The 22,893-nt window shown below is 32.3% G+C and overlaps 5 protein-coding genes across 5 annotated transcripts; 3 read left to right on the top strand and 2 right to left on the bottom strand.

Moving 5' to 3' along the window:
- Positions 1-406: 406 nt before the first annotated feature.
- On the top strand, positions 407-1,966 carry LOC123298928 (GATA zinc finger domain-containing protein 13-like). Its single transcript, XM_044881029.1, has 3 exons — positions 407-552; positions 1,328-1,784; positions 1,905-1,966. Exons 1-3 carry the CDS (start codon positions 409-411, stop codon positions 1,964-1,966), a joined length of 663 nt encoding a protein of 220 aa, XP_044736964.1. The 5' UTR covers positions 407-408.
- A 1,061-nt stretch (positions 1,967-3,027) lies between these two features.
- On the top strand, positions 3,028-5,319 carry LOC123297436 (gastrula zinc finger protein XlCGF71.1-like). The gene is made up of 2 exons (XM_044879096.1): positions 3,028-3,209; positions 4,621-5,319. Exons 1-2 carry the CDS (start codon positions 3,204-3,206, stop codon positions 5,302-5,304), a joined length of 690 nt encoding a protein of 229 aa, XP_044735031.1. The 5' UTR covers positions 3,028-3,203; the 3' UTR covers positions 5,305-5,319.
- A 1,351-nt stretch (positions 5,320-6,670) lies between these two features.
- Positions 6,671-8,720, bottom strand: LOC123297435 (cleavage and polyadenylation specificity factor subunit 4). The gene is made up of 3 exons (XM_044879094.1): positions 8,555-8,720; positions 8,174-8,489; positions 6,671-7,423 (listed from the first exon to the last, which is right to left on the bottom strand). Exons 1-3 carry the CDS (start codon positions 8,655-8,657, stop codon positions 6,811-6,813), a joined length of 1,032 nt encoding a protein of 343 aa, XP_044735029.1. The 5' UTR covers positions 8,658-8,720; the 3' UTR covers positions 6,671-6,810.
- A 730-nt stretch (positions 8,721-9,450) lies between these two features.
- LOC123297317 (regulation of nuclear pre-mRNA domain-containing protein 1B) lies at positions 9,451-14,003 on the top strand. The gene is made up of 5 exons (XM_044878927.1): positions 9,451-9,638; positions 9,978-10,384; positions 10,443-10,635; positions 11,189-11,364; positions 11,781-14,003. The coding sequence occupies exons 1-5, from the start codon at positions 9,488-9,490 to the stop codon at positions 11,925-11,927; spliced, it is 1,074 nt and encodes a 357-aa protein (XP_044734862.1). The 5' UTR covers positions 9,451-9,487; the 3' UTR covers positions 11,928-14,003.
- A 766-nt stretch (positions 14,004-14,769) lies between these two features.
- LOC123298140 (intraflagellar transport protein 172 homolog) lies at positions 14,770-22,127 on the bottom strand. Its single transcript, XM_044880054.1, has 9 exons — positions 22,000-22,127; positions 21,221-21,943; positions 20,908-21,094; positions 20,533-20,759; positions 18,333-20,328; positions 17,547-18,095; positions 16,963-17,487; positions 15,668-16,431; positions 14,770-15,102 (listed from the first exon to the last, which is right to left on the bottom strand). Exons 1-9 carry the CDS (start codon positions 22,036-22,038, stop codon positions 14,854-14,856), a joined length of 5,259 nt encoding a protein of 1,752 aa, XP_044735989.1. The 5' UTR covers positions 22,039-22,127; the 3' UTR covers positions 14,770-14,853.
- Positions 22,128-22,893: the final 766 nt, after the last annotated feature.

The raw sequence follows: 22,893 nt of genomic DNA, 5'->3' as shown, positions 1-22,893 counted from the left end.
TGTCATATCATTACCAACATAATCTTTAATGAAACCACGGTCAATCATGAATATTTAGGGTTCTGAAGTTCCATTTAAAGATAATCTTTTTGGTTCGAATGTTGCTTTACTGAAAGTTCTCACATATTTAGGTCTCATATTTATTAAATAATTTCTTTTATTACCGTATAAATCAATTTAAAACATATTAAGGGCTTCAAATATAAAATTTCAATTATTGCTACAACATCCTAAAATTCGATTTGGATATAATATCGAACTATCGAAATGCCATAAAAGTTTACGCTACCGCTATCGCTAGGTTAAAACGTTTCAATTTAAAAGAAAAAATAAATAAAATTATAATTCAGTTTATACATTGTATTTTGTACATAGAATAATATTTAATTTCGTTTAGAAATATTAAAAATGTCCTTAACGTTCACATCGGTAACTAAATATGATTTTGATAAAATATGTAGAACTTGTTTAGAATTCAAGCAAGGGATGATTTCCATCTGCACATCTGAATCAGATGTTTTACAAATGTTACAAATTTTTACAACAATTAAGGTACATTATAAAATATTTTTTTAATTATAAAACAACATTCACTAATGGAGTGTTCGTCTGTACTACCAAATTTAGCATTTTTGCAAAGAAATTCTTATAAAGAAGCCCATACACCTTCAATATTTCAAAACTTAAGGTAGATGTACACTTTACATATCCATGTTTCATTGTATGAAACTGGCATCGATTATATTTAAAATTCAAACGTGTATAATGCAATAGATATTACATAAAAATATTAATTTTTTGTTTAATATAAAATAAACAAGAAAACTAGGATGCTTAAGCACATAGAATTTATTTAAACTAGGCAAGAGCATATATATTAAGAACATGAAAGGAAACCTCCTATGTCGAGCTATGAACGCCCGTGGCTGAATTTAAATCGCCTATCTAGGCGGGGTCTAGTCATTGACCCTTGCCTACTTTGTACTGTGCATCAGGCTGTCTAAGCGATTGAAAACAATAAAAATTTTAATTTAATTATGAGTTCATCGAAGATCCATCATTTGATAAACAGAGACGACTATAGTCAGAGTATTGATGATTGAAGGGCGATATATCTATACTATCAAATTTATAAGCAGCACTTGTACAGAATATATTATATATTTTTGTAGTTGCGTGGTATTCTAAAGCTAAAAATAACACATTACTTGACTACAAAGCATGTGTTTGGTTTATATGGATGTACCGTGCAATAAACCAAAACTTTTTTACAATACTGTAGGGAAACAAACACCTTAATTAATACGAATTTAATTAATTATTCTAGATAAATGAAAATAATGAATTACCGACACAAATTTGTAATGATTGTATTTTTAAAACTTACCAAACAATTAATTTTAAAAAACAGTGTGAACGATCCGAACAATATTTATTAGAATTATTAAATGAACAGACCAACGATGATAAAAAATGGTTTAAAAATACAACAACAGACAAAGATAACACTATTGAAAATATATCAATAAAAAGTGAAAAAGAAAATGAACTTGATATCAAAGATGAGCCACATCAATTTAAGGATAATGATGATGATGTAATAAGTGATAATGATAATAATTCAATGATCAGTAGTGATGATGATAATAATGATAATGATGAATTAAAAGTATTAACGGATGATAGTATTAACGTACAATATAATAATGATAATAATAGGTTATCGTTACGTAAAGCTCGCATTAATTGGTTACAAAGTTTAAGTACAGATCAATGTGATTTAAGTAAATTATTATGTTTAATATGTAATAAAAAATTAGTAAATATTTCATCGTTAGCGAGACACATGGAGACGCATGATACAAATAGAAAGATCTGTGCAACTTGTAACATTTGTAATAAAGGATTCTATGAGAATGGTAATTATCAAAGACATATGCAGCGTCATCAACGAGATGCTAAGTAAGTATCTAACATAGGTATTGGTTAAGCCAAAGGGCGGAAGGTAGGATGTAGGATTTTTTCTGAATATTTAGATTTACGACTATCATTCCGGCTGCCGGATTACTGTACCGTGTATCAAGCAAAGTGATGATTATTTACGAGATATGCGAATTTGTTCGATTAAACACTCTAATGTTCTGAAAAATTACTATCCGCACCGACAGCCAAGCAGCGTTAATGCTTCTGGTCTGTCTTTCTTCAGCTATAAATTCAGCTACATTTATACAAAGTAACAGACACCCTGGTGTGAAAAATATTTGAAGAAAGAACAAGTCTTAAAAAGTCTTAGAAACTCTGAATTTCTAGAAGTTTTTGGACCGTCTAATTCAGACTGAATAAATCTGAATAACTGTGAATTAGACAGTACAAAAACGTTGAGAAATTCAGAGTTCTTAAGATTTTTTCAGAGTTTCTAAGACTTTTTAACTTATTCTTCAAATTTTTTTTCTACCAGGAAAGACCTGATATACTATTTCTTACATAAACCTATACCGTATAATTTACGGCCGAGCTCCAATTGAGATATAGCTTTATGTATACGGAGGTCTGTGGGTAACGCAGGTTCATATAAGGTGGATTTTTTATACTGAATTGACGCAGTTTGCACGCCGTGTTTGCATAAAAACTCACGGCTACATAAAAACTGCGTCACTCACCGTACAGAGCCCCCCCCCCCATGCATTAACTTGCATTACCCATTAACATGCATTTACCTAAAACTGCGTCTCAATTTGCGTAGGGTCTATAAATCAATAAAAAAAACGTACAACTTTTAATTAAAACCTGCGTTTTTGATTGATTTTTGTTGTTTTTTTAGATATAAATGTGATTATTGTTTAAAATCATTTTACGAACTAAATATATTAAAAAAACATTTACAAAAACAACATTTAAATGAATTAAAAGAATACAAATGTATGGAATGTAATAAATTATATATCATTGAATCAGAATATCAATTACATATTAAATTAAAACATATGAATGAATATGATTTAAAATGTAAATATTGTAATAAAGGTTTTATTTATAAAAATAAATTACAAAAACATTTATTACAACATGAGAAACAATATTATTGTACACAATGTAATAAACAATATAAGAATTCATCAACGTTACGTAAACATATCTATCATACGCATAATAATAAAAAGGATAAACAAGTATGTCAAATATGTGGGAAAACGGTTTTACATATGAAGGTAATTATAAACTTTCACTTAATATTCTACAATCATCATCTTTAGCAGGACTGCAACGAGGGTACATAGCGCCGATGACATTTTTTAACGTTATGACGTCATTAGAATCCAAAAAATTTAATTTAACTTATCACATCCAAATTCTATCCAATTTTGATAAACGAAGTATGTAATCCTACTAAATTTGGGTCATATTATTCAAATTTGTGATCAAAATTAACCTAGATCTAATAGGTTTCAAGAATGTGGAGACCTGGTTTCGGAATTAAGCACATAAGTGATAGCTAGTGAAAAACTGACATCACAGCAGAAAAGAATGACTCAAAAATACTGATTTTCAAAAAAAATTCCATTAAGATCGGATCAAATTTGCCTGTGTTAACAAAAAAAAAAAATTTTTTAACTTTATGACGTCATCAGAATCCAAAAAATTTAATCTTGCTCTATCACATCCAAATTCTATCCAATTTTAATAAACCAAGTATGTAATCCTACTAAATTTGGGTCATACTTTTCAAATTTGTGATCAAAATTAAACTAGTTTTAATAGGATTCAAGAATCTAGAGTCCTGTTTTCGCAATTAAGGTAGTACCTACACGAAAGTGATATTCCAAGAATTTCTCAAAACTCCGAATATAAAATATTTAATTCATAATACACTTGCTGTTAAAATTAGAAGATGATTTACCATGCCATACATGAGATATTAGCAATTAAAAGTGACGCAATTTGTACGTGTACATGGGAGAAGTGTATAAAAATACACAAATTTACAAATATTATATTTATTTACCAATGAATGACGTCCACCATCTCTATGAAAAACTAATATAATGTAGAATACTATATTTAGAAAATATATAAATAAAAATAAAAATTATTTACCATATAGTTTCGATAAAAAACTTAAATAAATAACTCGTTTTAGCGATGATTTTTGTGGAAAAGATATGAAGACTAATGTTAAAGGCATATGTCATAGTGTGTGTGTTTATATGTATACTAGAATCAGTAGTGAGGAACTACAGTCTTTTGAAAATAATATATGGTATATGTATAATAGTCATAGCACAGTTAATGCACTGAATGATAGTATTAGTCCAAAACTTTTTGACTGGACGGTCGCGGAGGAACTACCTTAAACACATAAGTGATAGCTAGCAAAAAAACTGACATCATAGCTGAAAAGAATTATCCAAAATTAGTGAATTTAAAAATAAATTACAATAAGATCGGATCAAATTTACCTGTGTTATCAAAATGTATGGCGTCACCAGAATTTAAAAAATTTAATTTTGCTCTATCATCAAGGAGACCCTAGCGATGAATCTCTTGCTCACACTTTTTTTCTTAATACTAAATGTATGCGATGTGCAGGACTATTAATAATGTATTGATGTTAATTTTTAGCGACATTTATTGTACGCGCACAGTGAAGACAACGTAAAATGTCCAGAATGTTGCAAGGAATTCCCATCAACATACGGCCTAAACATTCATATATGGAAATTACATAAAAATTCATCGGGACCACGTAAAAAACCATACTTATGTTCAACATGCGGCTACACGTGTGAATGTCGTGCTGCACTAAAAATACATTACGAGCGTAAACATGCTGAAATACGTGCGTACACATGTCAAATATGTAGCAAAGGTTTTAAAACACGTACAGAACATTTACGACATGTACGATTTACACACAATACCGAATCACGACCAAATCTAAAATGTACCATTTGTGAGAAACAATTTAAACGTAGAAGTGCGTTAGCATATCATATGCGTTACTCACATACAACTGAACGTAGATTTAATTGTACAGGATGTAACAAACAATTTAAAACTAGTGGTACACTTAAGATACATATGCGTATTCATACGGGTGAGCGACCATATGAATGTAAATTTTGTGGAAAAGCGTTTGGACAAGGGAGTACGTTGAAAACACATATGAAAGTACATGCTACAGCTACCAGTGCTGCTGCCACAACATCTACTCCAGGTGTAGCTGGTGCAACAACTAACTCAGTTCAACAATCAAATGTTATGATTGATTCAACTACAGCTAATTTTTTACTAAATCATTCATAAATAAATATTTGTATTTTAAATTAAAAAAATGAAATTTGTATTTTAAATTAATTAAAAATCATAATGACTGCTAGCATCATATTGTTTTATTTTTAACCGACTTCAAACAAAAAAGGAGGAGGTTATCAATACGACTGTTTTTTTTTTTTTTAATGTTTGTTACCTCAGAACTTTCAACTGGGTGAACCGATTTTGATGATTCTTTATGTATTTGAAAGTTTGTGCTTCCCGTGTGGTCCTATTTCATTTTGGTTGAGTTCTGACAACGGCATCCATGGGAAAATCATAAAAGTTTTAAATTTGCATTAAGTATGCACGACAAGAGGACGAATAACTCAATATCACTTCGACGATTCTTTTTTTAGTGACAAATTAGTTCGTGTACTTCAGATTCACTAAAAATCACTAAATAAAAAAAACTTTTAACAAAAAGAAAACCGACTTCAAAAGAAATACTTTTCCAAAACAAATTAATATGCACTAAAAAGTAAAAAAAAAAAAAAAAAAAAAAAAAAAAAACGAAAATATAATGTAGTTTGTAATACAATTATTGTTATTTTTGGAGTCGGTGTCAGCCAAGGAAACAACTGTGACAGAACAGTTTGCTACATTAATTTGGCTGACACCCAACCCCACACTCAACCCAAACACAACCCAACCTGATATTTCTATATTAATACATACTACAAACTTTGCACCTAATTAGCGCCCTTGTGGGTAAACGGTGATGTTTACAAGAAAATGTTTCAAACAAAAGTTGTTTATTTGTCTATAAGGAACATTTTTTACACTTAAATTTTTGTTCTACCTATAACGGTTTACAAGATGGGTCCTACGGATCCCAAGATCCAATTGATCCATGTTGCTCATTTACGAACTTGACCTCACTTTTTACGTCCTGAGCACGCTATTTCAGCTTGATATCTCTTTTCGTTTTTGAGTTATCGTGTTGGCAGACAGACGGACGGATGGACAGACGGACAGACAACCGGAAATGGAGTAATTAGGTGATTCTATGAACACCTTAACCAAAATTTTTTTCGTAGCATCAATATTTTTAAGCGTTACAAACTTGAGACTAAACTTAATATACTATGTATATTTCATATATGTACATGGTATAAAATGTTGCTCATAAGGAGCCAACTTAAGTAGACACGCTGTATAAAAATTAAAAACAACTTGTAAAGCTCATTATTGCTCGTTTTCAAAAATTTGTTTAGAGATTCTTGCTTGGTGTACAAGATTTGGATGAACGATGGAATAGAGGAAAATGTTCTAAATAGAAAATGTGCACGATATTTGGTTTTTCCTTGAAAATAAATTAAAAAAAGAAAATTGTTTATTGTATTCATATTTTTAAGCATACATTTATTTAAACTATTTATTTGAAATCATAGTTGAGAAAATGCTGAATTATTGATAACTTTCTTTAAGGATCTCCAACGTCTTTTAGAATTGTATTCAACGATAAAAATTTCACAGAAAAACACAGAAAATTTCACTTTATCTATTGTTATTTAAATTCTGTGAATTACTTTTAGCTTGTGATAAGAATGCTAAATGTCCTTTCGGACAACGATTCGCGTAATGTCCTTTATTACCACACTTAAAACATGTGACTTCTTCCAACGGTTTGGGTGGCATTCGTGGATGATTACCACCCATATTATTGCTATTATTCTGTTGTGACTGATTATTATGATGATGATTATGCTGGTTATGTTGATTATGCTGCCGAGGATTATCTTGAGGATGATCAAACTGTTGTTCGTTCATTTCCTCATTATTCTCCGAATTCTGGCCATTTGCAGCACCCGGTATACCGAATGGAGGTCCTTGTGGAGGTTTCATGTAGCCTAATGCTTTTAATTTAGCTTCTTCTTGTTTAACAGCAGCTTCACGTGCTTCTGGGGTCATTTTTAGGCAATACGAGATTTTATGACCGATTTCTCCACAATAGTGGCAAATAATCACTTGTGGTTTTTTACTATCTTTTGCGTTCGCATCGGGTGCTGCGGGTAGATCAAATTGTGGATGCATGTATTTACATTGTGGACCGTCAGGACAGAATCCAGCGATGTAGTTCATGCAAAGTACACGACGGACATGTCGATGTCTGTAAGAATAAAAAAAAAAAAATAATTTGTACTCCCTTCAACGACTGTTTAAGTAGTTTTGGAAATAATGCCTAAAATCGTGTTTTAAAAGCGTTTATTTCGGATCAATTCTGAAGGCATATAATAAAATACTGATCTAATCATCAAATGAGCAAGATTTTTATGATTTTTAACTCATAATTACTCTAAATGATTGATAGACACCAAAATCTGGTTAATTTTTCAATCGAGTATTCCAATATTTTTGAAAAAGTACTTCAAAATGTTGATTTTGCTAATAAAAATCCATCAAAAATTTATTTCGGAAAAATACACACGCTTTCTTGCCAAAAATTTAAATTAAATTTTAAACCTTTTTTAAACTGTCAAAAACGCGGGCATCCAATTTGATGACGTAATATGGGTATCACTATACGAAATAACACAAATAAGTTTGACAGATATATTCATAGACATCTGATTATAATATAAATATAAATATTTATTATCTGTGGATATATTATACCCAGCTGTCTACACTGAACTAACTGATGGTCTATGACTCATACCGCTAAGACATCACAGCAGGGCTTACCCGCGTTTTAGGTCACGAAATTAGAATATTTAAGTATATTATAACATAAATTTTAACTTTTTACAAATTTCATGATTTATTTTTGACTAACGATAATACCCTATTCAAGTTTAGCGAATTACGCCAGTGAACGAATCATTAAAATGTCTTCAAAGCATAAATGAGAATATTTTACCTGCAATGTGGACCATGTCGACAAAATCCACGATCATACCATGGACAATCTTTAATTTTACTTTCCGGATCAATATGTAAAAATGGACATTCTTTATTGTGGCACGCATTAAAACGCGAATAAAAATAACATTCCGGCATTTTAGTCATATCATATTCATGTAAAAATTCACATTGATCGCCTTTTTTACACAATCCACGTAGCCAATGTTTACAAACAATTGTACGATCGCCTCGAACATGCCGAAAAGGACACGATTGTCCTTTCTGACAACCGGCTGCTGATGTATAAAAGTCACAAACAGCCGCTGTTGATTCTGAAATAAACGTAGAATGTTTCAATTAGAATTATGTTGTACTTTTTATTCATCCATGTACTTACTATCCATTCCAGGGAATGGAAGAGGTAGAGCTCCATATTGTTCGTCTAATGCAACTTCAATATCAAATTTAATATGATCAACATTCGCTACTATAAGTTCCATTTTTTGTTTGTATTTCTGAGGTTATGTTTGTTTGAAAACTATTCACTAATATTAATCAAAATTACTTTAAAGTTCTAAAATCAAAATTCATTTTTAACATTTAATTAAAATATAAATATTAATATTTTCAATTTATCGAATTTTCTTTTAAAATTTATTTTTAATGACTTAAGTAGTGGCTGTTTTCATTTGCCAACTTCACGTTGTAGCAAAACATCGCCGGGGTCAAAGTTAAATTACACGAATAGGTATTATCGTTAGTCAAAAATAAATCATGAAATTTGAAAAAAGCACATTTTTCTTTTAAAATATTAAAATTAAAAATAGTAATTTTTAAAATGTATATCACGTGACCTAAAACACGGGTAAGCCTTGCTGTGACGTCATAGCGGTATGAGTCATAGACCATCAGTTAGTTCAGTGTAGACAGTTGGGTATAATATATACATAGATAATAAGTATTTATATTTATTATAATCAGATGTCTATGAATATATCTGTCAAACTTATTTGTGTTATTTCGTATAGTGATACCCATATTACATCATCAAATTGGATGCCCGCTTTTTTGACAGTTTAAAAAAGGTTTGAAATTTAATTTAAGTTTTTGGCAAGAAAGCGTGTGTATTTTTCCGAAATAAATTTTTGGTGGCTTTTTCGTAGCAAAATCAACATTTTGAAGTACTTTTTCAAAAATAGTGGAATACCCTATTGGCCTACGATACTTTGCCAGTCTCAAGTTTGAAGTAAATAACGGTTTGAAGTTCAATGAAAATGCGTTACCTTCATTCTGGTTCAATTTCTAAACTTTAATATATGAAATAAATAAAATGTCAAACTTTTCTGAAGGTGCTTTAATAAAAAAATTAGCCGAATTAAATCCTTCACAACAAAGTATTCAAACGTTATCGTTGTGGCTAATACATCATAGGAAACATCATGCAGCAATTGTCAAAGTTTGGTTCAAAGAGCTACTTAAAGGTACAGAAAATGTTTTGGTTAAGTCATCCAACTATGCAAATTTATTTTATTTTACTTTTAACATTTTTTTTGAAAATATATCAACTTGAAATATTCTCTGGATTGAAAAATATGTAGAGTTTTGAATCGTGAAATGTGGACCTTAGCTAAAACTAGCTTACAAAAGGTCTTAAATATAGTTTTTATTTTTTAGCCAAAGATTATGTAGAGTTTGAATCGTGAAATGTGGACGCATTACACGAAATATTCTCTGGATTGAAAAATATGTAGAGTTTGAATCGTGAAATGTGGACCTTAGCTAAAACTAGCTTACAAAATGTCTTAAAATCTTTTTTTTAGCCAAAGATAGTCGAAAACTTACATTTATGTACCTTGCAAATGACGTCATACAAAACAGTAAGAAAAAAGGACCAGAATTCGGACGTGAATTTGGTAGTGTATTAAGAAAAGCCTTCGAACACATGGGACAAACTGGATATAATGAAAAAATTAAGGCAAGTTTGGGACGGGTCCTACAAATTTGGGGTGAACGTGGTGTGTACGACCCAAAACAAATTAAAGAATTCACACAAGCATTTGCTACGCCAGCTAATAGTACTGCAGCAGCTGGTGGTGATGCTGCACCTCCACCGACTAAAAAAAGTAAGACTGAACATGTAGATAAAAATTCAAATAAAGCGGAAAGGAAATCAAAATCACCGGCTAAAGAACGCAAACGATCTGATTCAGCTGAAGTTACAGTTAAAGTAAGTTTCATTTTTTTTTTCGAATATTCGAAATTTCTAAGTTCAAATTTTATTTAAGATTGATGGAACATTGGAAACACATGTTAAACTTAGTCCACACACTCCAGCAGGAGATCCACCGGAACCTGAAGAATTAGTTCGTGCTTTACAAGAATTAGAAAATGCTGCATCAAGTGATGCAGCCGTTAGAGAACGAATTGCATCACTTCCACCAGAAGTTTCGGAAATTGGAATGTTAGCATCGTTGCAAGGTAAAAAAAATTAAATTTTATTTGGAAATTTAAGTATAGTTGAGTGAAGTTAATTAAAATAAAATTTAAAAAAGAATTCACAGATGACAAACGTTTTTTAAGCACATTTTTTCAAAAATAATAATAATAATAATAATAATGGGGGTTTAAACTCCGTTTTTGTGACATAAGCCTTATCACAGAGGCCACCCACATCATTATTTGTTAATCTTTATTTATTCAATTACAAACATATTTTATAATTACATTTTTTGATGTGGGCGGAGTCGGTTACTTCGTTCTTTTCCAAGCGACGACAATGTGATCAATTCTGCACTCCCATTAATCATAAATTGTTCACACTGCCGCTACCCGGATTCGAATCCGCAACCTAAGTCTAAATAGTCCAACGTTGTAAGACAAACGCCTTAGACCGCTTGGCCATTTAGGCTAGTTTAGGACGATGGAAATCAAGTGTTCATCAAGTCTAGCTTCTGGTTGTTTTCAAAAATAAAACAGTAGCGAACCCAAGTGGGAATTAGTTTATTGGGATTCTAATTTTCATTTGTTTTAGATCGAGAAAGTGCTGAACGATTAAGTGCCCAAGTGAGTGAAGCAATTGGTTTGCTACTTGATTACAATTCACGTTTAGCTGCTGAATTAGATGGTAGAAAAAAAGTTGCCGCCATGTTAAGAGATTTCACACAGGCGCAACAAGAATTACTTGCACAAGCTGAACAGCGTTTAGAGGTATACATTTTCAAAACTTTTAATTCTAATGTCATCGATTACGTCCTTAAATGAGCTGGCGGAACGAATGAATGTAGACCTGGTATGGGTACCGGGACACAGGGACAATCCAGGAAATTGTGAAGCCGACGAGCTTACCAGAAATGGCACGATGCTGCGAACTGAAATTTACTCCTGAAAGTTTCATGATTTATTTTTGACTAACGATAATACCCTATTCCCTGGAATGTCTCTGGGTGTCCATACCAGATTCACATTCATTTGTTCACTCAGCTCATTTTAGGACGTTATAGCTACACATTTTTTCCCGTAAAAAAATCTTCTAATTTTTTTATATGATGGCTCCAGAATTATGTTTTAAAAATCTTTTAACTACTTTTCTGAATCTCAACTTTCCCTATTTTGTTTATTTACAGGAATACACAGAAAAATTACAAAAAGTACATGCGATTAAACAAGAAGTCAAATCGCATATACAAAATTTACCAGATCTAACACAACTACCGGATGTAACAGGTGGTTTGGCTCCATTACCGTCTGCTGGTGATTTGTTTAGTATTTGATAAAAAAAAAGGACAGCAACAACTGATTAAAAAAAAAAAATAATGCAGCCCACAATAAACCATTCAAGTTTTTTTTTATTAATGCCAAATCACCGCCGCCGTGTCCACTAATCCTATGTTATTTTTTTTTTATTTAGAATTTGACACACTCAGGAGTTGAGCCATAATTTTTAAACAAAAATATTTTAAACATGTAAATTTATTCATTATATTAAATAAAGAGTGGTATTATTTTCCTTCAGGTCCGTGCGTACTAGAGAAATATTTTGGGAATCCTTCTTTTCACGAATTAATTAACTGAATAAATCTGTAAAAAAAAAATTCTATGTACGCTGGACTTTGAGAAAATTATTATTTAAGTAATTGTAATTTAATTTTTGGACGATAAAATGTTGAGAAACTCTGATATTGAAATTGTTATTTAATGAAAATTTAACCAAAAGGGGAAAAAAACACCCTACACCCTGTGCAAACATTATGGAAAAACACTTTCGATGATCATAAGCCAGATGTCGATACTCAAAAATAGGCCATATGAATCAAAAGGGAATTTTGAATTAAAAATCGATTTTACGGGGTTATGTTCGAATGCTTTCAAAATGTTATTTCATAAAATTTGTGCAGGGTCCTTGTCATACGACTCTGTTTTTTTTTTCTTCTACAAAAATTATTTTATTAGCAATTTCGCACGTGTGAGTTTATTTCGCAGTCCCGTTTTGTGTGACTCGCACCGTGTCTTTATAAAAATTGTATGCACAATTTAGTAACACTTCTATACTATAAAATTGGCACCAGTTGCCATTTTGAAGAGTATACTAAAGGACTCTGGGATCATTATATCTGGAGAATTTGGGAAAATATTCTTCTTGTTATTTTGAACAAATGTCTCTCAATGGGCACAAATCTCGCCACCGTTTTTGAGATATTGCATGTCAAAATTCCTGATTTTCATTGAATTTGTAGAGGTGCTATATCATGATGCAATTGCCAAAGTTACCGGGGTCGTTTCAGATTGAACATATAATTATTTATCTCTTGAGTAATTTATATTTTCTTAACATTATCCCTCCCCCCTAATCGTTGGATACTGAAATAAAGATTAAAAAAATTATCGACAAGGTCTGTAAAAATTATTTAATAAGTAAGTAAAAAGGTCTAAAGAAAAGAAAACTACGAACATGGAGAAAAACATGATTTGCTTCACTTCAATACGATATTTTTCTTTAAATAATTTCCGCATTAGTGTTAGGATCTACATTTTCCAGATCGTGATTTCAACCTAATGTTAATTTAAAAAAATGTATGGATCTCAAAGTGAACAAGTCTTTAAATGGTTTTGTAAATTGTTTTTTTTTTTTTTGCATTCTTTCAAAAATCTTTCAGCAAATTTAATATGACTGCCAAAAAATAAACAAAACAATTATTTGGATAAATATCCAATAAAAATTGTAAAATAAAATTTTTTAAACAACTGCACCCGGACACCAACTGTCAAATTTGTTGTGTTTTTTTTCCCCCAAAGTGTGCGTTGTAAGTGTAAGTTGTGGAAGCTTTTATGTTCAAATTCAAGACTTATATAAAGTTTTCCTACGAGGAAATTTAATAGGTTTACGAAAACAGCTTCGCAAATTTTCAGCCAATTTTCACCTGATCTAAAACTTAATATAAATCTTAGAGGTGCGAACATCAAAGCTTCCACAATACACTTAATATTACATAAACTGTCCCGCAAAAGTGGCGCAGATATATCTCGGTGAAAAATGATTGAATCTGAATGAAATATAAATGATTCGATAGATTGTACCTTCTAGATTTTGAATCAATATTTCAAACATTTTTATCGTTCCTTACAGAGGGATATAGCAGTTTAAAGTGAAAAGTGTCTAATTTGCTTTGTTGACGAATAACTCGAACTAAGAAGTTCGTATAAAGATCAATATAAAATTTTTTTAAAGAGAAATAAACAAGCTTTCGATTGAAAATACTCAATTTCTTGGTATAAATACTAATACACCCTGCGTACGCTTTTAAAATTCACATCAAATTAATAAAAATGTTCTAAGCATTTCAGCCCTACGCATAAAATATTAAAGGAAGATAAAAATATTTGAGATATTGATTCAAAAACTAGAAAGTACAAACTATCGGATTAAAATATATTTCATTCAGATCCAATCATTTTTCCCCGGGATATACCACTTTAAATATTCGATAAAATTAAAAAGTTTATAAATGCGCTACTTTTTTTTTTGCAGGGCTTTAAATAAAATATCAATTTTTAATTAAACATTTTGTTGAAAAGAATAACCAAATTCTTTTGATTTTTGTTTGTAGAAATTAGTGGAATTTTGTAAATATTAATTTTACAATGGCAGATTAAGATAGGGTATAAGTTTGGATCCAAAAAGGAAAAACAAGAGAACAACCCCCAAAGGTACTGCAAATAATATTATAAAGTGCCTTTTTTTTTGAGTACCTAATCTTAATCTGTTGTTGAAAGATGTTAAAAGAATTTAAAGATTGGATAAATAAAAACATTTTGGTCGGTTTCATCAACTTTGATGGTCCACCCTGTATAATTTAGAGTGATCAAAGGTGGATTATCCTCTAAGAGTGATTTATTTTGATTAATAATGTCTTTTAATTAATCAGGATTATGAAAGAATATTGATTGACCAAAGTTAATGAAACCAGACCTTAATACTTTAATTTTATTTTTAAAAATATATTCTCAATAAAATTTGTTGCATAACTTTCAATTATTTTGTTTTTTATTTATTTAACAAATTCTGACTAGAAAACAAGAAAGACTAGAAATTAAAATTCGACTACAAGTGCTCGAATAACTAACTCTTTAAATATTCCAAAATCTTAGGACGGATTTTTATATAATCACACACATTTTAATGGAAGATTTTGTTTTTGTTTACATCACATAACTAGATTGACCCAACCATTGTTCGAAGAACATCACACAGTTTGTAACATCTGAATGTGGTGCCATTTTTGCGGCTAAACTTAGTTTTGTCCATGCATCACGATTTGCTTTCAACTCAGAACGTTGGAATGTGATTGGTTGTCGATTAGTGTTTACTGGATAACCGGTAACCACACATGGGGTGTCTTCTAATTGTAAACTCGATTCGTATAATGATCGATCATCGGTCGGTAACGACTGTAAAACAAAATATTTTATAATATAGCGCAAGACGTAATAATAAGGAAGGGGTACCGCAAATGCGTCCTGCAGGTTTCTACAGATGCAAATAACAGTGTGGCTCGGTACCCAAATCAGTTTGACTGTGTTATTCAGTGCTAGACGATTCAGTTCTTTGAAGCATTCATAGACCTTCGATTGGAATTTTAACATCTTAAGCGCCCGAAGTGCGGGATGGCTATCTGATAAGATGCTGATGTGCCTCACTGTAACCTTTCGTGTTACATATCTAGTAGGCTCGCAATGGCGAAGATATCTGAATGGAAAACCGTCATATATTGAGGAATCGATAAACCCTCGCACCTGATATATCTCTGTCCCTTGACCTATCCGTATATATGGTGCGGGAGGGGGTAACAAGCTACGTGCCTTATTTTGCGATCAAAATAGTAAATCGGAACAGTTGAATCCTGCAACATTTCCACAAGAGGAGTCAGTCTCCAACCTGTTCATTATGAGAATCTGATTTTATTATTCGATTCATTTTTGGACAGAAGAAATCGATTTCAACCGAAAAACTTACCTGATTCACTTTTTGATCCATGCTGACAGTTAAAACCCACTCTTTCGCTTCATCATGTTTACTCAAATCATTTTTCAAATATAACTCAGCTGGCAATGGAATATTTGATGGAAAATCGGTACACGTTAAATCAGAATGATCCACTAATTGACCCCCACTATTACCATCTTGATCTTCAATTGCATCACAAATATCTAAATAATGATTTAAAAATACAAACGCTTCAGAATCACGACCCAAAGCTCGCATATCCATTCCAGCTTCATAGAATCCTTTATCCGCTGGTATAATATCCGTGTAGCGTAAAAGTGCCGCGGATATTTTTGCCACCATTGTATTGAGTGTAGCTACTTGTTTACAAGCGCAACGTACTGCATAATAATGGGCGATTAAAAATAACGTTCGAAATTGTAATTTTTTCTCCGTTGGAATATTTGAGGTAGTTTGTAAGGATTCATTTATTTGAAATAAAACTTGACGTAGTTGAGACCATAAATTGTAGCTACTTTCGTCCGATAAATCATCCATTGCAAACATATCGGTGGCAATTCGTACGTAAATATTAAAATTTGCTGGTAACGCTGGTGCCCCATGTGTAGAATACAAAGTTAACGCTTCCAAAGTGTATCCTTCTCGAACTAATTGTGTGGCATATAATGCGACGTATTTGTGTAAAACTTGTTGGTTACCATGCGATTTTGCTTTTTCTAAGCAACGTGCCCACTGACCTTGTTCTGCTAGTAAATCCAATGCTCCAATAATATCTGTAAATAAAACAAAAGTTGTGAAGTGAGAAGAAAAAAGGTGAGTTAATCAAAAGACACTATTTTAGCATTAACTTTTATCTACATACAAGGTTAAGTTAGGTTATATTGGCTGTCCACTATATGTGTTGCACCTCCTGCATGCATATACCATGCACTACACCAGCCCATCACAACTATTAATTAAATTAATTTTGTTGCGACGGCGGGAATCGAACCCGCTACCCTAAGCATACCGCGGACGTAATTGGTTACACCTTAACCAACTGAGCTAATAGGGCGACATCTACATACAAATTTTCAAACAATTTAAAGGGGGCTGAATAAGATATTCACAAAATTTTAAAAAGCGCGAAAAAAGGACTTGTGTAAAAGGGACTGGGAAATTGGTAACTATAAAAAGATACTTCCTTGACACTAACTCAATCATAAATCTATTTTTTCGGGGAAAATATGAATAAAAATGTAAAGTAAATAAAAATAGAGCCAAAAGTTAAACCTTGTGGTACTCCAAGATAAAAACGAACTTACCAATGTCAGCTAATTGTTCTACATTACCATCTTTACGTAAACTATCTTTATATTTCGCTTCCACATAACTTTCATAAATTGGTTCTAATTCCTTGGCTATTTTTTTCGCTTTATGCCATTCTTCAGCCGCAATAAAACTATCAATTGCCTCTTTGATTAGATCCACACTTAAAAATAATTGAGCAGCCGATGTATATTGTCCAATTTCAATTAAACGTGGACCTAATATTTTCACAACATCCAATCCAATAGGTCCATCTAAAAATCGATTTGTGATATCTGCCGCCTGAATCAATGCTTGATTCACTGTTGACTGATCAGCAATTTTTGGGGTAATTCGTAAAAGACATCCGATTGCTTGTTTATATTCTCCAGATTGCAACCAATTTGAGCTTTGATTGAATAAACTTTCGACATCAGTTTGATCTCCCGCATTGTTTGCAACGCGATGATATTCTTGCTGTAACGGTTGTAATAAATTCGGCATGTATTCGCGACAAATACGTAATGCATCAACCCACATACCTGGAAATATAAAAATCCTGTTTAAAATACAACCTACAAAGTTTTTGCCAAATACGTACCATTTTCTTTATATTGTTGAATAATCATTTCCGGTTTTTGTGCTCGTAACAATAAAGTTTCGTACTGAGTATAATCTTTTTGTGCAAAACATTCATTTGCTTGCGCTAGCAACACTTCAGGAATAGCTTCAGGTACATGTAATTCCGCAATACGTTGCGCATTCACCCAATCACGTGTATGCACATACATCAATACAGCTTCTTTCGGTTTTGCCGCCGATATAAATTCAAATTCAGCCTCTTGATACTTACCATCGTCTTCTAAGTGCATTGCATACTTATAATGAACATCACTTAATTTCTGTGCTAAATTTTTGCTTAAGTTAAAAGCAAAATCAAATTGTAATGTTTCGCAAGCGTAATCAATACATGTTTCTAGAATTCCAAATTTATTCAATAGATTTATAGAGGATTCAAGGGGTAAAGTTCGTGCCCAAATAAAAGCTATTTGATTAGCTGCCGCTTGGCCACCTTTTGATTTTGCAACACGATGTGCATCTTCCCATAAATTATTCGCTCGGTACATATTAACTGCTGCACGCCATTCATCTAAATAAAAATAAAACCTTAAGTATTTTACAGATCCTGGATAATTTTTCGATGGAAAATATCTGTAGTATTATTTACACCCGCTCCCGGATCATATCTTTGTACGGATGGGTCAAGGGCCAGGGATGTATTTTATGAAATTTTGAAAGGATTTTATGAAATTCCTCCCCTAAGTCCCCAGCAATTCCTTCATTTAGCTTTAAGGTTAGAATTTAAGAATGATCGGTTTTAACTTACTTGCAGCTAAATAATGTGTTTCAGCAGCCCTAAATTTATTTAGCTCCTCTAATTTCTGACCCAAATGTATATGTGTAGTTTGTACCAAATCGGGATGAAATCTTTCAACCATTCGAATCATATTATCATACTGATCGTGACGCTTATACATGGCAATCGCTAAATCCGGTTCACCCACACTTAAATACAATTTTTCAGCATCACGGAATTTATTTTCAGCTTCTAATTGTTGCGCTTGTTTAATATACATATCAGCCACTTCACTTGAATCCAAATATTGCGAAGCTAACGCGTGCGCTTTATCCCATTGCTTTGATTCGTTGTACATTTCAACAACTTCTTGATACATTTCAGCTTTGACCAATAAATTTTCAGCCACATGATACTCTTTCACGTCGATAAAATGTTTAGCAATTTTTTTGTAATATTTTAAAATCGGTTCGGGATCGTCGAATACTTGAATGATTTGTACGGCTTTCTTCCATTGCCGAGCTTCAACTGAAGCATCCAATGCTTTTAGTGTTTTACCAGCTTCGATGAAATGATTAATAGCTGCATCTAATTGTTTGGTGGCAACTAAATGATCACCCCATTCTTCTTCGAGGGTAATAATTTGATCAGGAGCCACAATTCTTGCTAAATCCAAAGCTTTTGGATACACTTTTCCTTTACGATAATATTGTATTGCAAGTTCATCGTGGCCAATTGCATGGTATAGTTCCGCAGTTTGTTCGAATAATTCATTTTTGAGTAATTGCTTCGAAATTTTTCGTACAAGTTCCTCATTATTTAATAAATTCGGATTTTGTTGAACAATTCGTGCAGCACGTGCAGGTCGATTTGCTTTTAAATAAAAATCTAATGCTTTTTGAATGTCACCTTGATCTTCTAAAATTTGTCCAGCTTTCTCCTCCTGTCCTGATTTTAATAAAACTCGCATGTACGTTTCCTTCAAATCCTCATATTGATTATAAGCACGTTGCTCGGCTAAACTAAGTGCTTCTTCCCATTTATGAAACTTTTGATACATTTTTAACGCATTTTCAATATCTCCTTGCTCTAAATAAATATTTTCGGCAGTTTTTAGATCATTGTTTAAAATTGCCATACGTGCCCAAACTTCTGGACATTGCATACCATCCAAATTATGCGTTTTATGAAAATCATCAGCGATTTTAATTGTTTCTTTTAAGAAATAACTTTTCGCTACGTCTCCCAACGCGGCAAAACATCGTTCAGCCACACGTAAATTATTCATGCTTAACGACAGCGATGCTAAATTATGCCACATACCTTCCGCTTCTGATTTATTCCCAAGTGTTTCCAAAAATAAAATCGCACGTCCGTAATCGTTATCATGAATTGCTGTCCCAAATTCAACTAATCCTTCATCAAGTTCGTAGCTTAACGTTAAATTCCCATCTTGTGAAATTGCCTCAGTTTTACCATTTTCACGTACAATATCCAAAATTTCCCCTTCAACTGGTATCAAAGTGACTCGATCTGGTAAATCAATATTGTACCATACAGCCAAATTATTACGAGTTTGTGCTACAGCTACATCGCTTCCTGGAATCCATTGGACGTAGCTAACATTACTCATAATCGTGATTTTTTCATTTGTTGCGGTATCAAAAAGTATTAACCTTTGTTTTTTATCCCGGAATAATAATTTATGCGCTGTTTCACTAAGCTCAAGCCAATCAATTTTCGAATCGTGCGATATTTGATTGACCGTTATTCCAGTGATTAAATCGATAATACAAATTGTTTTGAGATCAAGTAAATATGCTAATTTCTTGTTTTCAAAATTTTGACTACGTTCATTTAATCGCACACTTATTAAATGTGGATTAGCGAATTCTGTGCGTACGGATGCTAAAATTGTATTATCGCCATATTCAATTAAAGATAATTCACCCGCGTTAAATACTAAACATACTGTTGGATTATCGAAATAGAATTTTTCATGTCTGCCAGAACTGTTCCAAGCTACCTGCAATGAAAAAAATTTTCGGTCAAATACGGCATGATTTTCGGAATACGTGACAGAATCCATGTAATCTGATATAGGATTCGTATTCAGCGACCAAAAATGCCTACTACATGATAATTTTAAGCCAAAATAAGCATTTCAAAAAAATTTGTAATTGGTGAATTTGAGGTGCTACTCCCAGATATCAATAGCACCTAAACTCACCTCACTTAAAAGATTCCTTTGTAAATCTCCTAACAAAAGTGTATCCTCGGTGCGTGCAACTAAATAACTATCACGTCCCATAATTCGTACATCATCAATTTCTCGGCCTAGTTGTGATCGTAAAACAACTCCACGTCCACCGTCTGGATTTAATGGCTTTACCAGAACTTGTGATGGTCCCACATATGTTAATTCAAATTTATCTTTCCACACAGTGCGACGAAGAACTTTAATTAAAAATTATCCGTTAATTACCAAAATTGTTATGATTTAGGGGTTTTCTACAGTTTGTACGGTGTCACAATCTGGCGATAGGCGATAATCGTTTAATTGTGGCATCGTAATGACCGTAGATAAGCACCAATTGTAATTTACCGGATTCGAAAAATTCAACACTTCCACATAAACCGCCGCATGCAACACGTGAGCCATCTCGTTTCCAAGCAAGTGCTGTGACTGTATAAAAAAATCGCATTTCTTTCATGGGGCCTTCATTCCATGTTAAATCTCTAGGGCTCCAACCATATACACGTAAACGATCAAAACTTCCAATTGCCACTGTCTACAAAACCGTGATGTTAACAAGAAATATAATTAACAGAGTTGAATGTCTATTGACTCTGTATATACTGAGTTGATTATCAAATGTATTAAGTATATTAAGTGAACCTGTTTTTAATTTGCATACCTGCCCACTTGGACTACACGCTGCAACTGTAAATTCATGTTCATCATCATCTTTTGAATAATCAAAATTTCGCATTAATTTTCCTTGAGCATCATAAACAACAACCCGTTTATCACATCCAGCCGCTACAATTTGTCCTTGAGGCCATGCCAATGCATATGGAGGACTCGAATGTGTGACCACTCTACCTTGAGCCTGACCCGATTGATTATCCTCAGCAACAAAAAACCGAACAATACTCCCATCAGCATGCCCAGATAAAAACCCCGTTCCTCGTTGATTTGATGCCAACGATACAACTAAACTTTCCGATCCATATAAACTTTGTGACTTATTCGATTTTGTATGTAAAGCACGAACTTTACCATCGGTAAGACCGCAAATTATCGGTCCAGCCGATAACCAAACAATACACATAACCGGTTGTGCTTGTGGAAATTTATTACAAATAACTTTCTTCTCAGCCCAACCATCTCCGATTTTATAAACATATACAATATTATCAGATTGTGCTACGGCAATTTTTGTTGAATCCGGACTAAATGCAATACCGCGAATAACATACGATTTTTTACCGTTTGCCGGATCTGCCGGTTTTGTTGAAAAACGATCACGTTTTTCACCTTTTTCATCAAATAATATAATTTGTCGATCGGATGTTGCAACTGCTAATTTTAAATTGTTCGGAGACCATGCTAGTGCAGATATTTTATTTTCATAATCCTGAAAAGAGCATACATTGTACTACCTTTTTATCGTTGAAAATCGTTAGTTTTTACCTGTGCGGTCAAAACAGTTTTTAAATGTTTTAACTGCATCACGAAATCCAATACTTTTAAGTTTTCATTTGAGAAATTTAAACATCAACAAAGAAGTTCGTGCATACCACAGTCTTAACAACAGCCAGTTGTACCAACTTTATGAAAGGAAATATACAAAATTTAAATTTAAACAAAAAATACTTTTTAAGGGACAAGCTTTAGCTTTTTTTTAGGGACTAAAAAGTCGAAAATCATTTTTCTAGGATAATTAATATAATATTAATGAATACAATAATTTTAAAAACGAATTTATCATTGAAATCGTATAGGTACTGGTGCCTCTGGAGGCCACACAGACTATTTAGTATTCGATCTATTCGATTCAATTTAGTATTTGATTTAGTTTCCCGTTGGCTATTACTTTTCTACGTATCTGTTTTCCAAAACGTATCCAAATATGTACGTTTTGTTTCAAAAAGGTCGCATTAATACTGCTTTATATGTACAGAATATTTCGTATTTGCTCTTTTTCTCTTTCTATTTACAGAGTACTGAACACTGATCTCTATATAACTAGATAGAGGATCTATATGGCGTAGAAAAAAGAAAATTTAGTATCTTTCCATCTCTATATTAATTGCAATTGTCAAAGCATCCCCAGTGCCTCAGAATGAGTGGCTGAGGATGCTTCAATGCTATATGTTTTATTTTTTTTTAGTTATAGCCACTTCATTTGTTGGCGCTAGTATATATCTATATATCTCACTTATATATCTGAAATTCAGACCAATTTCAGTGTCAATTTCAATATATGGGATCCTCGGGAAGAAACTACACGATTTCTAGAGTCTCCCGATCAAATCTGGATCTGAGTAATTTGAAATATTACCTATTATTTCAACTATCTATATT

This window comes from Chrysoperla carnea, chromosome 4, assembly GCF_905475395.1.
Source record: "Chrysoperla carnea chromosome 4, inChrCarn1.1, whole genome shotgun sequence".
Classification (NCBI taxonomy): Eukaryota; Metazoa; Arthropoda; class Insecta; order Neuroptera; family Chrysopidae; genus Chrysoperla; species Chrysoperla carnea.
Note: the sequence above shows the minus strand (reverse complement) of the source record. Positions and strands in the feature narration are given on the sequence as shown.

Excerpts from the sequence above, each read along its gene's own strand:
- LOC123298928 (XM_044881029.1), top strand. The coding sequence starts at position 409 with ATGTCCTTAACGTTCACATCGGTAACTAAATATGATTTTGATAAAATA. Across the intron at positions 553-1,327 it reads AAATTTTTACAACAATTAAG|ATAAATGAAAATAATGAATT; the intron begins GTACATTATAAA and ends TAATTATTCTAG. Across the intron at positions 1,785-1,904 it reads TACAGATCAATGTGATTTAA|GATTCTATGAGAATGGTAAT; the intron begins GTAAATTATTAT and ends TTTGTAATAAAG.
- LOC123297435 (XM_044879094.1), bottom strand. The coding sequence starts at position 8,657 with ATGGAACTTATAGTAGCGAATGTTGATCATATTAAATTTGATATTGAA. Across the intron at positions 8,490-8,554 it reads TCCATTCCCTGGAATGGATA|AATCAACAGCGGCTGTTTGT; the intron begins GTAAGTACATGG and ends CGTTTATTTCAG. Across the intron at positions 7,424-8,173 it reads CGACATGGTCCACATTGCAG|ACATCGACATGTCCGTCGTG; the intron begins GTAAAATATTCT and ends TTATTCTTACAG.
- LOC123297317 (XM_044878927.1), top strand. The coding sequence starts at position 9,488 with ATGTCAAACTTTTCTGAAGGTGCTTTAATAAAAAAATTAGCCGAATTA. Across the intron at positions 10,385-10,442 it reads CAGCTGAAGTTACAGTTAAA|ATTGATGGAACATTGGAAAC; the intron begins GTAAGTTTCATT and ends ATTTTATTTAAG. Across the intron at positions 11,365-11,780 it reads AAGCTGAACAGCGTTTAGAG|GAATACACAGAAAAATTACA; the intron begins GTATACATTTTC and ends GTTTATTTACAG.
- LOC123298140 (XM_044880054.1), bottom strand. The coding sequence starts at position 22,038 with ATGCAGTTAAAACATTTAAAAACTGTTTTGACCGCACAG. Across the intron at positions 20,760-20,907 it reads TGTTGAATTTTTCGAATCCG|TTCTTCGTCGCACTGTGTGG; the intron begins GTAAATTACAAT and ends TTTTAATTAAAG. Across the intron at positions 20,329-20,532 it reads AAAGGAATCTTTTAAGTGAG|GTAGCTTGGAACAGTTCTGG; the intron begins GTGAGTTTAGGT and ends TTTTCATTGCAG.